This window comes from Asterias rubens, chromosome 12, assembly GCF_902459465.1.
Source record: "Asterias rubens chromosome 12, eAstRub1.3, whole genome shotgun sequence".
In the NCBI taxonomy this organism is placed as follows: domain Eukaryota; kingdom Metazoa; phylum Echinodermata; class Asteroidea; order Forcipulatida; family Asteriidae; genus Asterias; species Asterias rubens.
Window position 1 is genome coordinate 595,642 of NC_047073.1, and position 17,514 is coordinate 613,155.

At 37.2% G+C, this 17,514-nt stretch overlaps 1 protein-coding gene and 1 long non-coding RNA gene across 2 annotated transcripts in view; both read right to left on the reverse strand.

The window, feature by feature from the left end:
• Positions 1 to 1,550: 1,550 nt before the first annotated feature.
• LOC117297912 lies at positions 1,551 to 7,274 on the reverse strand. The gene is made up of 6 exons (XR_004519924.1): positions 7,134 to 7,274; positions 6,380 to 6,530; positions 4,910 to 5,363; positions 3,578 to 3,743; positions 2,704 to 2,788; positions 1,551 to 2,366 (listed from the first exon to the last, which is right to left on the reverse strand). It is a non-coding gene; the product is annotated as an uncharacterized LOC117297912 (long non-coding RNA).
• Positions 7,275 to 14,659: 7,385 nt separating this feature from the next.
• LOC117297665 (sushi, von Willebrand factor type A, EGF and pentraxin domain-containing protein 1-like) overlaps positions 14,660 to 17,514 on the reverse strand; it is a 44,860-nt gene continuing 42,005 nt past the window's right edge. Inside the window, exons 44-46 of the mRNA XM_033780812.1 lie at positions 17,404 to 17,509; positions 16,490 to 16,693; positions 14,660 to 15,697 (exon numbers count right to left, since the gene is read on the reverse strand). Of these exons, the coding sequence (XP_033636703.1) occupies positions 15,537 to 15,697; positions 16,490 to 16,693; positions 17,404 to 17,509 (471 nt within the window). The 3' untranslated portion in view covers positions 14,660 to 15,536. The remainder of the gene's footprint in view (positions 15,698 to 16,489; positions 16,694 to 17,403; positions 17,510 to 17,514) is intronic.

The window sequence follows — 17,514 nt, forward strand, 5'->3', positions numbered from 1 at the left end:
ACACCAGTGAAGGAGAACACTAGTCGTGCATCTAAAAGAATTTCACTGAACAAAGAACATACCATCCATTGCACCCGGGCCTGAAGGACCACCACTTGTTCCAGGCAGCCGAGGGGGTCCACCAACAGGCACAGGTGTTTGCACAACTCTGCGAGTTTTTTAAAGGGTTTGGATGAGGCCCTAACATACATTCATCAAAATGAGTTGCACCTACACAATGAGTCCATGTTTTAAATCTTGAAAATTTCATGAAAAAACCCTGATTCGTCAAAAACAAAATTTAAGAAAAGCAAAAACAAATTGTTGTTTTCCCTTAGGATCTGAAAGGTACGAAAATACTAACAAAAAACCAAATATTGCAACTAATTTTGTTTGAAATGTCCTCATCTGTGCAAGATACTGACATTTCCACAGTTTTGTTTTCATGCTTGGTCATTGAAACAATATTAATGGCTTCGCTTGCAAGAAAAGTCATTACTTTTTAAAAATTTGACTGAGATTTCCATAGTTTTATTTTAACATTTGGTCATTGAAACACATTAATGGCTTCAGTTGCGAAAAAAGTCATTAATTTGTTAAAGTTCCACTCTTTTAAATGGTCTCGCTTTTAAGTAGGAGCAGCTCGTACATTTGACTGAAATAATACAAAGACATATGATTCAGAATTTATTGTTAGTCAAAATAAAAAGAATAAGTTTGCATTTTTCATAAAATCAAGGTCCAAAAGTTCTGCAAATTGTTTTTTTTTTTAAACAATCTGCAAACAGTTTCAATCAGAGTGCTCTCAGACTAGGAAAACTGTTTCTCAAGAAGAGTATCAGCAAGAAAAGGTATTTATTAAATTTATTCAATTATTTTTTTTAAATGTCTTTAAACAGTTTCAATCAGAGTGCTCTCTGGCCGGTAAACTGTTTCCCAAGAAGGCAATCAGAGTGCCCTGATTATCTGCAAGGGATTTTTTTCTTAGATTTTCAAATATTTTGTTTTGTGAGTTCGGCAAATCTGAATCATATATCTTTGAGTGTGAAGGGATCGATCTTTAATAACTAAAGAGGAGGTTTCAGTAGTATACCACACAGGGGGTAGTGTGGGTAACTCTAAACACAACTCAGAGTAGGTGAAAGGGGCTAAATCATACAAGGGAAAGTGTCTGTACTCAACACAAAGGAAGTGTGAGCAACTCAGAGCAACACCAGGGAAAGTGTCTGTACTCAACACACAAAGGAAGTGTAAGCAACTCAGAGTAACACAAGGGAAAGTGTCTACTCAACACACAAAGGAAGTGTGAGCGACACAAGGGAAACGGTCTGTACTCGACAAACAAAGGAAGTGTGAACAACTCAGAGTAACACAAGGGAAAGTGTCTGTACTCAACACACAAAGGAAGTGTGAGCAACTCAGAGTAACACAAGGGAAAGTGTCTGTACTCAACACACAAAGGAAGTGTCAGCAACTCAGAGTAACACAAGGGAAAGTGTTTACTCAACACACAAAGGAAGTGTGAGCAACTCAGAGAACACAAGGGAAAGTGTCATACTCAACAAACAAAGGAAGTGTGAGCAACTCAGAGTAACACAAGGGAAAGTGTTTGTACTCAGCACACAAAGGAAGTGTGATGCACCCCTGGCACACCCTGAAACGTTGAATAATCTACAGAAATATTAAACTAATAAATAAACAGTCAAATTTTGTTTGACTCCTAAGAATTTAGACACTAAAGTGTCTCCTATTTCAGTCATGCAACTCTGTATTTTGATAAAAGATTTGACATTTCCAGAAGACCAGACACAGCAAGATTTTGTGCTGTGTTTTTAAATGTTTTAATGGCTGTGAAAACCAAAACCATACGAATCAGATATTGCATGCCTGCTAATTGCTGATATATGAGATGGGCAAAAACCCCTGTGGGGAAAAATTCCCATGCCGGCTCCACTATATGGCAACCAAGTTTGTCAACTCCATACATCAGCATACATCTAAATTTAGAGAGGTTGAATGTGCTAGAATAGATAGCGAAACATTCTCTCAACTCGGCCCTAGACAACGTTTCAGTTTATAAACTTGATAATTCACGACACAAGGTGAAAGTATGAGCAACTCACCAAAGTGGAAGTGGGAGAAATTCACAACACAAGTTGAGTGTGCAAGAAATTCACAACACAGGGGAAGTGCAGAATTTCACAGGGGCAAGTGTGATCAATTCTACACACAAGGGAAAGTGTGAACAATTCACCACACAATTAACAACCTAAAATCTATACCTGTAATCTACAACTAATTACAAACTGTACAAAAAGGTTGAGGCATCGATGTTGATGGTCGTATGATGGGCTGCAAACTCCTTTTGAATATCCGAAACTCTCCGTCTGAAAATGAAAAAAAGGGAACAAGAACAAGATTTAACATCTTTGTTGATATAGCAATCATCATTTATTAATAAGGCAATGTAAAACCTAGTGACTCAATGATTGAGGCACCCCAAGGTAGAACTCTATTGTCGCACAAGTACTCTTTGGATTTTAGTAAATATCACCTCACACTATGCTTCTTTATTACAAGCCATGATAAAGAGGCAAAAGTTTGAAAGATTGCGAAGGTTTTTTACGCTAGTAACCAAGGAATACCAGGGTATTAACCCAAACTACTTGGGTTTTCCTTAGAAATATTAAATCTGTTTGTCTCAAACCAATAATGTTTACATACCTGTAAAGTTGATTGATTGTTCAAGGCAGAGGTACTCCCACTCTGAATGAAGATCTGACACTCTCAAATGTCTGAATTAGTTGAGCTGAGTAAATGAAACAAGGTTAGAAAAAAAAGTTTAACATAACAATAAAGCCATATACAGATATTAAAGAGCAAATTCAATTGAATCTAAAGACTGTGTAATCTGTGACATCAACACATGTTTAAATAAGATTCATCACAGAGGCTTAACTTCCTGAACACATAGTTTGTACATGCAAGAAAACGCTGTATGATAACTGCAATGTCTGATTGTTATCAACCTTGAATATGATGAAAGGAGCACATCTAAAATCTTTTTTAATTTTTTTTTTATTTCTTATAAATCTTGAAGTTGTGTGGAAAAATACACACAATGTCAAATTGTTTATGTGACCAGTGAGAGTACCAGTTGCCAGCTTTTGGCACAATAAAACCATATGGTCTGTTAATTTTCTATGACCACAACATACAACTCAGCAGTGCAAATGTCAACACAGGCCCTAAATTTCATTTTGTAGAGGCTGGGTCAAGAAAACGTGACAACTGCAGATTTGAACTTGGGCCCTTAGGATTTACAGAGATGTGATCTACTAACCGAGCCATCCAGCTCTGATATTGGCAGTTTTGTTAATTATAGGGTACCAGTCAGAGGCCATTCAACAAAAAACTATTGAATTGCAAGAGATCAGCCAGCGATATAGGGTAGACCACCAATAGGGCTAGACAGCTCAGAGGGGACCTAGAGGTGGACCAGTACAGGGGGACCTAGAGGTGAAGGTGATTTAGGGCAGATACACTGCGCAAATTCAACCACCAATTTTGTGGTATCAATATCAATTTTGTATCGTACCTGTAGACAGGAAGTTGAATGAGTTGTCATAACGCAGATTACTGGACACTAGGCTTCAGCATCACTTCTCCTCTGTGCTACATGGACTGCCACTATGACTGACGATCTGACAATCTGGCCAGTACTATGACTGATGATCTGACAACCTCAGTTTGGATCACTTGATCTGTAGATGAAAAAAAGAGAATGAATTAGTGATAAGAGGTTCCGTTAAGAACTTCGTTTCAAATAAAATCATTAAGCGTCAAGGATCGGTAGTAAAGCACATGTTATAAACAAGGAACCTCAAATAAATTCAATGAACCTTGCCCCAACCCCAGCGCGCCCTCAGTCAGCGAAAGTTGTAGATGTTTGAAAATGCTTCAAGGCTGTACATTGTACCAATCTCCAGGCGTCCGGCACACTGTGTGGCAATTCTTTCTCAATCGTGAACGTGTACTGTGTTGGAGTGGCCAGCATGTCAATCTGGAGGTTGTAGATTAAAGGAACACGTTGCCTTGGATTGGTCGAGTTGGTCTTTGAAAAGTACTTGAAACAGTTTGTTACAAAATGCATATGGTAGAAAGATAACTTATAAGTAAAATATAACAATCCACACAAACATGCCTCAGAATTTCACGGTTTTCCTTTTACATCGCGAAGAAACACGGTCGGCCATTTATTGGAGTCAAAAAATTGACTCCCATAAGTGGCCGACCGTGTTAGTCGACGAGGTAATAGGAAAACCACGCAATTTCGAGGCATATTTTGTGTAGATCATTGTATTCTACTTTTACAACATCTTTCTAACCATATGCATTTTATAACAAACGGTTACAAACCCTTTTTATGGACTAACTCGTCCGATCCAAGGCAACATGTTCCTTTAAAACCCTGCCTAGGCCATTTTTGTCTTTGTTCAGCCCCAACCTATAATAAAATGTGCCCAGTCATATTCGCTTGTGTTTGAAATACTACTTTTTGCTTTATTCATAACACTCTCCTGGCAGGTCTCTGTTTTCTAACCTTTTTGTGAACAGTGACAATGTCAGAAATTTGATTCATTTCATTTCATTTATTTTAGTTGTGAATGTGAAGCCAAGGACTCTCTGAAAAGCAAACTGAATCATTGTTGTAGCCAAGAACCCAATGAGGAAAGAAGTTTTAGTTTTAGATGTAGGAGGAAAACCCAAGAAAATAATTCAAGGGAAAACCCGAACAGTTTCACAGGTAGGAACTGATAACCCAATCCACGTAGTGCCCCCGGTGTGATTTGAACAGGGGGTCCGAGATGTGGAGGCGATTTAGTTCGACCACCATTTTTGTATTATAAATATCAATTTTGTATCGTACCTGTAGACAGGAAGTTGAATGAGTTGTCATAACGCAGATTACTGGACACTAGGCTTCAGCATCACTTCTCCTCTGTGCTACATGGACTGCCACTATGACTGACGATCTGACAATCTGGACAGCACTATGACTGACGATCTGACAATCTGGACAGCACTATGACTGATGATCTGACAATCTGGACAGCACTATGACTGATGATCTGACAATCTGGACAGCACTATGACTGATGATCTGACAATCTGGACAGCACTATGACTGATGATCTGACAATCTGGACAGCACTATGACTGACGATCTGACAATCTGGACAGCACTATGACTGATGATCTGACAATCTGGACAGCACTGTGACTGATGATCTGACAATCTGGACAGCACTATGACTGATGATCTGACAATCTGGACAGCACTGTGACTGATGATCTGACAACCTCAGTTTGGATCACTTGATCTGTAGATGAAAAAAGAGAATGAGGTTCAAGGTTCATGTGCTTTGCCCAAAGTATCAAAAAACAAAGACAGTATCACTCAGAAATAAACAGTAACAGTACTTCAGAAACTAGCTGAAATGTGACACTGCTGAGGGATCCATTTTAAAAAGCAGGGTTTGCTGGCAATGGTCCCAAGGGCATGCATTTGAGACAGAATTTAACAAATTTCTACCTCTATAAAGGGAATAGAGGTCCAATGAGAATGAAATTAAACATCAATCAAGTATTATTTTGCCTTTGACAATCTGAAAATATCTGCAGTGAAACCACTGCGAAAACTCAATGAAAAGTGGGATTTGGCTGAAATTCAAGGAATTATTTCTGTTTCTCACATGCTTTCCCTTAAATCAACTTAAGAAAAGGAGTCTCAAAGCCAGTACTGGCCTCCCAAAATGTTGCCCTGATTTCAGGGAACGCTCTCCATCCTTATAGAATTGGTCAATAATTCTCTGGCATGTAGTTTCCCACTTCTCCCCACTCAATGGTTTTATGGTGGTTTTTTTGCCACGTTATCATGATCTACTGCAATGTTAACATAGGTCTACCAACAGTGTGCTGAACAGTATAGCTCTAGAACTGCAAAGATTGTGGATTCGAATCCCATCCGAGTAATATGCCTGGTATTGTCAACAGAACTCAGGGAAAGTATGAGTATACATATACACACATTGGAGTAAGGGTATGCTCTTGTTGCCAAAAAAACATACAAAAAACACAACACTCGATTTGACCGCCATACCACTCTTGCAAAGAGCCGAACAACAATTTTAAGAGTGTAGCAAAGAGCCGAACAACACTTTTAAGAGTGTAGCTCGGTTCATACGTCCTGCGATGAATAATTCACAGCAGTTCAACTCTCCTCAACTCACTTCACTTGTTCAGTAATTAAGCTCATACACAAAAATTTTAATGGATGATATTTTTTAACATCATTCATAAACTTTTTTGTTTGTTTATATCAACTTTTGTTACGCACCTTTAAATGTGAAGTTGCTTGAGTTGTCAAAGCAGATTGCTGGCGACTCATCAAGACTTCATCATTGATAGATTGAGACATCTCTGCTCAGTTCGATGTACAGCCATTCATGAATGAAGATCGGACATCTCTGCAGTCTTCATTAGTTCATCTATAAAATTTGACAAAACACATTAGGAATGTTTAAACTTTAAACATTTAGTGAGTAAACAAACTATTTATTCATTGAGTCATGCAGTATACTGTTCATTGAGTTATGCAGAATTGTCCAATAACGGCTGGCTCATATTGAGTTGAAATGTCTCACTAGAGCGCCACCTATCGTCAGGAGTAGGACAGAAATGTTCAATTACGTGTGCACAATCATCATCACAACATTGTTAGTTTTAATTGTGATGAGAGGGAATAGTCTGCACAATTTGTACACTACGTATATGATTCTATATTTAATAAAGACTAGCTTTTTAATAAAATTTGACGACAAATCCTAAACAACTCATATTTTAATCACTTTGTATACTTGGTTTATGAAAATTTAGGCATTACTTATTCAAGTTCCTTGATCAATTTCCATATTTTATAAGGTTGGCTTTCAGTACTTAAAGCTCTGAAATTTGTCATGCGCATGCCGGTCTCACAGGAATCATTGCGCCCATCTCTATTGCATGATCCTCCACTTTTGCTTAACGCTAAATTGTGCAAGAGTGATGGTGCCCTATGTTGCCCAGTCACAATAAGAAAGTGTGAATCGTACCTGTAAATCAGAACGTTGAATTGAATAGAGAAAGCAGATTGCTGGCGACTCATCAAGGCTTCAACATTGATAGATTGAGACATCTCTGCTCAGTGTGATGGAAAGCAGTAGTGACTAAAGACCAGACATCTGTCTTCAGAAGTTCAGCTGTAGATGAAAAAAGGGAATGAAAACAAAATTAATATTTTGTTGGGTGCACAAAAAATGCAAGCTAGACAAATTGTTAACACAACTGCACAGCAGATCAAATACATTGTGTCTTCATTGATACATTGTGTCTTCAATTTCACCTCGCGCAATCACCCCACAAAATACAACAAAGCAAAACAAATCAAGAAGAAAAATCTAACATTACACAGTTATAAATACTCTGTTCATCTGATCTATAAGTTTGTCATTTTTGTGAAGCTCTTTACACAATCAATCCTGGGCGATATCAGACATTTTGACTGGCACTTTATCCCCCGGTAAATACATTTCATCATGAATATTTTTGAAAATTGAAAGTACCCTTCCCTTAAAAAATGGATAACAATGGCTCTACAGGCCTGTGAGCGGGTCATGAAAGAAAAAGTGGAAAATTGTTGTCCGGATTTTGGGCCAGCACTATGAACGTAATAAAAGGCTTTCATTAAAAACTGAAGCGCAGACATGAACACATTCACAGAAACATAGGCCACAATTCTTACATGCAACAATGTGTTGTACATCATCATTTTCAAAATATTTTTGTAGCATTCCTTTAGGAATAAATCCACAAGCGCGATGAGTCCTCGTCGTTGAATGTCATATATTTTACTTGTCGCAAAAAACACACACCGTACATACACACAACGTGCGTCGCGTGGGGGAAAAACCTTGTGTGCCTAATCTTGTCTCAAGGCGTTGGCTTTTTAGTAAAGTGCCCTCTATTGGTGCAATGGAACAATGACATTGAAGTACATGTAAAATAGACATCGCGCTAAACGAAAAAGTTACAACAACGGCTTCAATGAAAGACCAACACGGAGCATTTTACTGGGTCTAGCCCCCGACTCACATGTCAAAATCAAATCGCACTTGAAGTGCTTCCAGATTCCAGGTACGTGCTGCTTGACGATCTATTTTGGATGTTAAAAAAGAAGAAGATTAAAACGGAAAAAGAAAAAAAAGGAGTCGCAAGAAAAACAAGGAACGGAAACAAGCGGAACCCAAGAAAAATGCGGACGCGGAAAAATAGTCAAAATTTAGTCAACATTTTAAGTCCCAAGGGCACAAACTTCAACAGTTCTTTTTAAATTCTAAACAAATGTCTGCATTTTTTTTTATCTTGAAAATGAAAGTTATTAACATGTTATTAACATGTTACCATGTAACAGTTGTGGCCTATCAGCGTTCGACCTTAACGCTGGTCCGCTGGCCAAATGCCAGTAGAAATCGCGGCGGACCAGCTGTTCAAAACACCTTGCCAACTGGTCCGGCTGACCAGTCAAAAATAGCAGCGGTACTACAGAACTATCCCTATTTTTTGAACTATTTTTTGGCTCAGATAAAATGTAAAAACATTCACTCAAGGTTTGGATAAAACGTAAAAAAAAATCACTTGAAGTGCCGCTGAACGCTGGCAAACTTCTGATGATCATGCATACACAGCGCAAAATCCCATCATGCAACGCACAGGCTTGTAGTCTTTGTATTAGTTCACGTGTGGCAATAAGTGTAAGAAACATTGAACGCTAGATGGCATTTCAGAATATTCGATAGCGTGAGAATAGACGCCCTCTATTGGTGAAAGTACGCGATGGCTTACAAAACTAGCTTCAATCGCCTTGACAAAAGACCACAAAGCAAAACACATTCTGTCAGCAGCATGGTCGTCAACGGAGCAGATTTATGTGTGGGAATAAGAGTCTAGTTTACGAAAAACGAGCGAGACGGTGAGGCTTTATTCAACAAAAGTTACCAAGTTACGATACTATAGATGAGCAATACGGAGTATTTATATGCGTTTAGTAAGGTTTTTTTCCGTCCTGATTTTGCTTAATTTTGTTGTTATTTGGGGGCTTTGTTTTTTTTCCGGGCGATTAGTGGGCGATCTAGTTTATTGCTCCATGGTTTTATTGGTCACATAATGCGCGGTAGTTTTTTTTTTTGCGGGTTGATTTCAAGAAAGACTTGGGTTCTAGAATGCAATTATGTGTTAAACAAAGGCGCAGTTGTTTTTGCTGCTTTTAAAAACGTTTTATAAATGAAAATATGTTCACAAAACAGACGCCAGCACCGACCATTCCATACACATAATTGAAAAAAATACCGTAAAACTCATATGCTTCTTTATGGATATTGCAACTAATTTGATGTCTACTTTTTGTTGGGGGTTTTTCTGGACAAAGTGGGAAGATTTTGGGAACTTCGGTAAGGCAATGTTTATACATGATAAAATAACACGTAACCCTCCCTACCGTAGATTTGAAGGCAATACATAAAAAGTTAATGATAAAGTGTTTTTGTTTGTTTAGTAAACCACTAATTTTTTTTTATAAAAAAGTTCTTCTTACTTCGAATACTTCGATGTCGAGTTCTTACAAACCGTGTCTATTAAAATACTACCTAAATAAAGATCATATTAAATTTTCAAATTTGCTCTGACAAATAATTTGACCTGTTTTCAAATTAATTTTCACAATATTGTTGTTATTACAGTATTAAAAAAATACTCTCAAATTAACGAGCCCCCTTACGAACACAATAACTTGGTACACATAAATAAAGTATGGCTTCCAGTGCAGTTAAGTTGACATTGCAATTCATGTTGAATCGAGCAGTTGGTATACAACAGTATACTATTAGTTACAAAAAAAAAATCAAAAAAATTGACGGACCAGTCAAAAACCTGGCGGACCAGTGAAAAATTAAGCTAACTGGTCCTGCTGACTCCTCCATTGCATGCAACGCATCAGAATCCAGGGTAAAAAGGTCTTGCTACTTGTACTTCATTTTGTATAAAGTGTTGGGCACAATATTTTTTTGTGCTTGCTGCAATTTTTTAAGGTCGATTTTTTTTCCCCTGCGACCGTTTGTGTGAATAAAAAAAAAAGGTCATCTTCAAAGATTGGGCAGAACATTGCCGATTGCTGGGGCCAAGCTATACTCGACAAGCCATGAGGGATGATCAATTTGTACATGATGACCACATCATATTATTTCATCCATAGATATTTAGGGCCAATGATTTTCCGTTTCAGAAAAGTGCAAATTCCGTTTGACAAAAACAAGAATTCCGTTTCAGGCACCAAAAATTCCATTTCATGTTTTTTAATTAGATAAAAGGTTGTTTAATACCCAGGGAGACACTTATAAACATAAATTTCGCCAAAATTAGGCTCTGTGGTCTTTGAACTCTCAATGACCTGGGGAATGTTCCAGAAAATCCACTCCGTTTTACTGCTACAACACTTATTCAGATGACCCGACACACAAGAGGTCACGACATGACGATCCGTGCTTTGTGTACGAAGCATTCATGTTCGGGCGTCTGTGGTTTTCAGTAGGACAACAGGAAAATTGTTCACATTAAAAAACTAAATGATTTTTTATTAAAATCATCTATCCAACCCTACATCCCTTTTACGGCCAAAAGTGACATCCATTTTTTGAGTGATGACACTACAATTTCAACGGGACAATTTGTTTAAGGTCATTAGCAAGATATTAGTCTGTAATTCGGTGTTATATACTTATCTATTAACCGAAAATGTAGTGAGCGTAAAAAACAACTATCGTAGGACATCCTGTTCTCAAGGTGTCCATAAAATCAAGGCAAATCCTTTACCTCTCTGTGCGCAACGTAAACTGTCCCTAGATAAAACTGCTGTAGTTTGACTTGATAAACAAAAGTCTCCTCTCTCTTGACTATAACTTAGAAACACGTAACACTCCGCTAGTTGCACTTGTAAATACAAAAAGTTTTGGTATTTTAAGCATTTCTACACGATACAAAAATGTGTCATGTTGGGGCCATATATCAAAAATATTGCCCACCCAAAAAGTTTCCTCAAAAACATTTTCAATTCATTCCTGATGATCAAATCATGTGACTGAACATTCTGCTGAGCATTTAAATGAAAAAAAAATACAGAGGCCTAAAGAAGCCATGTGCCTTATTATACCATTTTCTAACAATCTGAAGAATTTGTTTTGTAACCCTTATGATACCATTATCATTATTAATATTAAAATTTAACTATCGGCTTGGTGATTCAATTATCACTGTTTATTTAGGCCAAATAAAAAAAGAAACATGCTTAGCGTCCCCACCCACTTCCTTTTTAGAGGCCGCCTCCCTTTCCCCCCCTTTTTTTTTAATGAAAAAGATTATTTTTAACGATCTCATCTAAAACAATCTGAATGTGTTGACCAAAACGTTTCATTTATGTATTGTGTTTGAGCAGTAGAAAAAACAATGGATATTTGACATTTTAAAAAGAATGGCAGCCATCTTGAAATAAAAAATAAAAAGCCCCTCCTCCTTTCTTTTTTTGAGAAACCCGGACACTAAACATGTTTCTTTTTTTACTAGGTCTTAGGCCTATACGTTTTATAAATGTTAAGAAAAATAAAAAGACACAAAACTAGAAAAAAAGCTATTCCTCCGTAAATTACTGCATTTGCCGTTTTAAAAACTCTGCCTAAAATTTAAAAAAAGATTGTTTTATTTACTGATTACCAGTGCTGGTAACAAAAACAAATCCTCAACTTTGGTTTGAGAAAAAAAAGAGGTTCATTTCAAATTGTTTCCTTCGTCTCGACATTAACAACCGTACCCAATTAATTCACGTATGATGCGACTTGGGTACGAAGTGACTTGGGTACGAAGTGACTTGGGTACGAAGTGACTTGGGTACGAAGAGACCGACATTCTAACCTACGACAGGAAACTTTCAGACTTTATTCTCAGCATGATTAAACCTGATGAAAATACAGATCGTGAGTGAACAGCACAGCTTCTGTCACCGGTGCAGCTTGCAGTCTTGCGAAAAAACGGGAACCAAATTCAAAGTTTGGCCTTTTTTGTTTTTGGGTTCGAAAACTTCCCAAGGAAGAGGGATAAATTTTCACTCATTTTAACAAAAAGGGATATCTCATCATGCTCAATGAGGTAAATAAGATACTTTATTATTTTATATCGAATGAAAAAGTGGTGGCGCAATACAGAAACTTTTCCCATAAGAGGGGGGTCGATAACATGACCCTAAGATGCATCCGCCTCCCGTCATTATTTCGGCCCCTCCCACTGGCCGGTCCTCCTGGCCCAGGCGGGCCGCGTGGTTCGAAAATGCATTCTCAGGAAAATTCTGTCACTTGGTACACTCGACAAAAAAAAACAATATTTGTTTGCATTTACATGTTTATAAAGCAAAAGTTACTTACCAGAATGTTCATCAATTCGTCGCGGAACTTGCCAACCTGTCCAGGTGCATGAAAAACATGTACTTTCGGGACATTTTCCAACGTCTGGAGAGGCTAAAAACATTTACACATGTGTCAAGATATTCGCCATTTTGGAAAGGACCTCATTTCACCTTAGCGCGCATTTTTTGCCTACACGCAAACATACACCCCAAAACATAGTTCCCAAATTCTTAAGATTCAACGTGGTAAAACAAAACAAAACCCATTGTTTTTGCCACATATAATAATTAATTCAAATTATTTGACCTAGAGTGTTTACAAATACTTTTGAAAGATAAAGTGCCCTTTTAATCACGAGTTCTAGTACGGCGGATTGATATTCCCACTCTCTCCAAGTAAAGTTGGCACACACCACTTGTTATTCGGGGGTGGCGCAAATTTTAAGCAGGGACTCTATACACACACACACACACACGGCAATCACGCCCCCCCCCCCTACACACAATCTTTACAATGGGTGGCGTTTAAAACAATTTGTTTGTGTTCATCCAATATGGGCACAAGTTGAATTGAATTTCTATTTTCATGTTCGTTTGTTTTTTTGCAAACATTGTTTCATATGAAGGAAGTCACTATCATGTTCGTAATTAATTCTTGAGATATATGGACACATTCGACAAGTCGCATTCTCCTGTTTCACTGGGGTTTAGCTGTATCATGATCTTCTAATTGTCCGATTATGGATCAGAACTTTATACGTGATTATCTCAAAGCGTTAGTCGAGTGACCAAACACTTGAAATGGCCAATTTTGAGATCTAATAAATAAATACAATTATGATGAATCTAAAAAACGAATTTCAAAAAGAAACAGTTGAAATCCTTTGAGAGAATGATAACTCTAAAAAATGCCATCCTTTAAATTTCATTCTAATTATAATTAGGGGCCCGTTTGAGTGGGATTTAAGGATTATCTTTGTTGCAGACTTTTTGTAACCAGAACCAATATTGAGGAGAAACACCTTTTTCCAAGAATTTAAAATCATCTTCTTTTATTATTGTGTTTTAAAAACACTCCACTTATGTTTTGTAGCAACCTACTTTGAAAGCTAATGATATTATCAAAAACGTTGGAAATGAAGAAAAACTCAAATTGTGTGGTTTTACAAGTATTTTACAAGAATTTGCAATGTCTGTTGAAAAACATCCCTAATGTCTGGTAAATATAATACACAAATATTGGTGTATATTTTGGCTATACAAATATTGAACCTTCAGCAGTTAATATATATTGAAGGAGTATCAGACATGTGAGACACAAAATGTGGTGACAAGATTTCTATCAACATTTCAACTTCAGGGTTCAATTTCATAAAGTTGCTTCAGCAGAAATACTGATCCATTGAAATTCCTGAAATAGCAGGCACTCGAGCAGGATATCAAACACAATTGTACATGTGACATAAACCCTATTTTGGGGGGCTGGTAACCTTATATTAGTTAGCAGTAGCTTGTTTTGCCCAGTTTATTTTTTACAGCTCCATGAAATTGGGCCCCAATGTTATCTGTAAGAAACATGAAGTAAATATAGTTTGTTTTTGTCCTGTTTATTAAAAATTATTTTTTACATAAAACTGCTTAACTTAGGGGCAGTTGTGTGCTTACAATGCGAATTCCATTAATTACAGAGCTGATATCCATATAAACAGGAAAAGACCAGGCCTGGAATGTCCTTTTTTTTTCTTTTTTTTTTAACAGGCAAGGCCATTTTCATTTTGCAAAGGTCAGGCACTAGCTGCCACTTAAAAATCCTAAAGGGCCACTTTAGACACTTGACACTATTGGTAATTGTCAACAACCAGTCTTCTCAGTTGGTGTATCTCAACATATGCACCAACTAGCTAACCTGTGAAAATTTGAACTCAATTAGTCATCAAAGTTGCGAGATAATAATGGAAGAAAAGCACCCTTGTCACACAAAGTTGTGTGCTTTCAGATACTTGATTTCAGGACCTCATAATCTAATTCTGAGGTCTCGAAATCAAATTCAAATATTTTAGTGGAAAATTACTTCAGAGGGAGCCTTTCTCAAGTTAGTTTTTATGCTAACAATTATTTTGAGTAATTACCAATAGTGTCCAGTGCCTTTAAGAGGTGGAATTGTATTTTGACTGGTAACCTTATTCTTGTATTTGTTTGTCTTAGCAACTCCCTGTTCTTAAGCAGCTTTATTGAATTGTACCAAAGAAGCATGCAACAGCAGATTTTTGAGCGATAGGTGGCAGCTGCTAGACCATCGTTTGTATACAAAGTTATGGGCTTGTGCACATTTCCAAGCTAGCAAGTCTGCTGTCTCCAAAGTTTCCCCATTGGAAATGATAACTCATTTCCAGACCGAAACTTATTCTTATTTCTTAAATTTTTTGTTTGCATAGATTTTGGAGCTCCTGGTTAGTGCAGTTAATTGATCAAAAGTGGTCTCAAAAGTAATGTTTGGGAAAAAGTTACACTCATTTTCTAAGAGAATCCTTCAGGCGCTGAGTATATACCAACTTTCAGAAAGATATGTTACTGAAGAGATGAATTGAGACCAATTATGTAGCAACTTATATTTATAAGGGTGCTACGGTGCATACAGTAGCCACAGCCAAGAACACCGGGGCAAACTCCTTCTCTTTTCGATAAGTGCACAGGGTTCTTTTACATGCATTACAGAACATATAGATGTTTGTGAAATCGAGCCTAGTTTCACTAGAGTCATCCAAACCACTTGATTAAATATATTCTTTAGGCCTATAGGAATTACATACTTAGTTCTAGAGAAACTTTCAAACTTTATTTAGTTGAACTTAGAAATGCATTAGTCTGTGTATCAATAAACATTAAAAGCAAAGCACATCAATGAAATACTGACTTTTAAGACTTGTCAATGTATCTCTAAGAAAAGCTCCTTATTTAAGCTCCCTAGTGCATTAAAGCTATATATATAATTTGGTGTTTATCGGTTGTCCAGTTAAACACAGTCAAGAATCTTAGTCTTTGCTTCACCATTTGTGGTGGCATTCTTGGGGCAGTAGATACAATGTGTGCTGCCCTCGCCTGGCTGGTATGTGCCACGTGGGCATGGACGACAAGCATCACCATCATAGGTAAACCATCCCGGTGTGCAAGGCACTGTCAATGAAATAACGAAATGAATGAATAGAATTGTTACACAACTGTAGAATGCAAAATTTTTACATATAAAGCTTTAACAATGTCTGGGTACAATGTTTAGGCGTTTCTGTTAAAATGTAATTTAAATGTAGCTGCTGTGGTCTTTTCATGCTTTAGGGTCATGTCACACAAGGCAATCTACAGTCGACCACTCCAAGAAGAAAAGGCATTCACACTTGACTGTTCAGATATTATTCTTGGGGAGGAGATTCTTAAAAAATCAAAATAACTGATTTTGTTTTGTCGCATGAGGTGAACACATGTAAACTATTACCCTGAACTATTTTCTGGGTCAAAACAAACTTTGGTTCGCCTGTAAGAATTGTTTTTTGGACAATCGATTTTGGACAATTTTTATCCCCTGATTTCTGTCTTAATGCTTGGTAACAAACATTTATACTGGTTCGTGATTTGAGGTTAGATTGTATAACAAAAAATTCTTTTGCACATTTTTGGGAAGAATATGCAGCGAGAGTGTTTGTGAGTACAAAGTTTATGAGTACGAGTTCCATGGTGATACAGTGTTTATAAACGGCATTTAAAGGACAAAGAATCGATTACTGTGTACACAAATACGAGCAGTTTTGACATCATATTTCTCCGATTGATTATTGCTTCAGGTTGTGTCAAGAAAACATGAAGGCTCAAGGATATTTTGAGAAAATCGTTTTATTTTGAATTTTTGTTTAGTTATCACATGCCTATGAATATGATACTTGAAGATTAAAAAAAAAAAAAAAAAAAACATACCACAGCGTGTGTCCTGCGTCGCAAAACGCACTGTGCCATTAGAGCACACAGGGGCAGAATTCCAGCTTGTTTCCTCATAATTGAGTTCATAAAATGTACCATCTACGTTGACATCAAAATTCCCGTTGGAAGACTGGTTGTAAAGAAACAATGCAGCATTTTCAAGTGAAGCTATTGCCTTCTTAGCGGCGGCCCGATTCAAAACTGGAATCCAAAACAAAATATTAAAATTGTAATTTTGCAAATACTCTTTTGTTTAACAGAAGATTACGGGGGAAAACATATTTTGTTTGTAGAGTATACACAAGACAGGCATGAGAATGGGTTGTGTTAAAAAAAAGATTGGAAAATATTGATCCACTATTAATGATCTTGAACAAGCCACAGGCTTGTCCCGAGCCGAAGGATAAGTACTGAAAAGTACCATTTTCAAGCAATTTTCGATGTAATTTTAGATCTGAATGTCAAAAACATCTTTTCTTAATCTTAGTCTGAAAGATTCGTGAAGTTCATACTAGAACAATTTTCCCTCTTTTAAGAGGGAAAAATTGAAGTCATATTCTGGTTTTACATTGGCGGTCAGGTTGGTGTAGTGGTATCTTTCCTTGCCTTCAACCTCTAGGACTCCCGTTCGAATCCCGCCAGGGGGCACTACGTGGATTGGTTTTCAGTCCCTACCTGTGCCTGGGTTTTTGTTGGGAATTATAATTCTTTGGGGTTTTCCTCTAACATCTTAAACTGGAACTTCCTTCCTTGTCCTAGGTTCTTCACTTTTTTGAGAATCCTTTGCTTCACAACCAGAGTTAACAAATGAAATGAACAAAACGGAAGCTTTTTGTATCCTACATTATTGGGCCGTTGAATGACACCAACTCAAGGTCAAATAAAATCTATTTTGCTGGTGTAATACTCACCCATTTTATTCGTGAGGTTGACCTCATCTTGAATGTCTGCATCAGACTCTAGGCGGAAAGTCAGATTAAACACTTGATGCTCTTTCTTGAGACTGCAGCGACTTACCTACA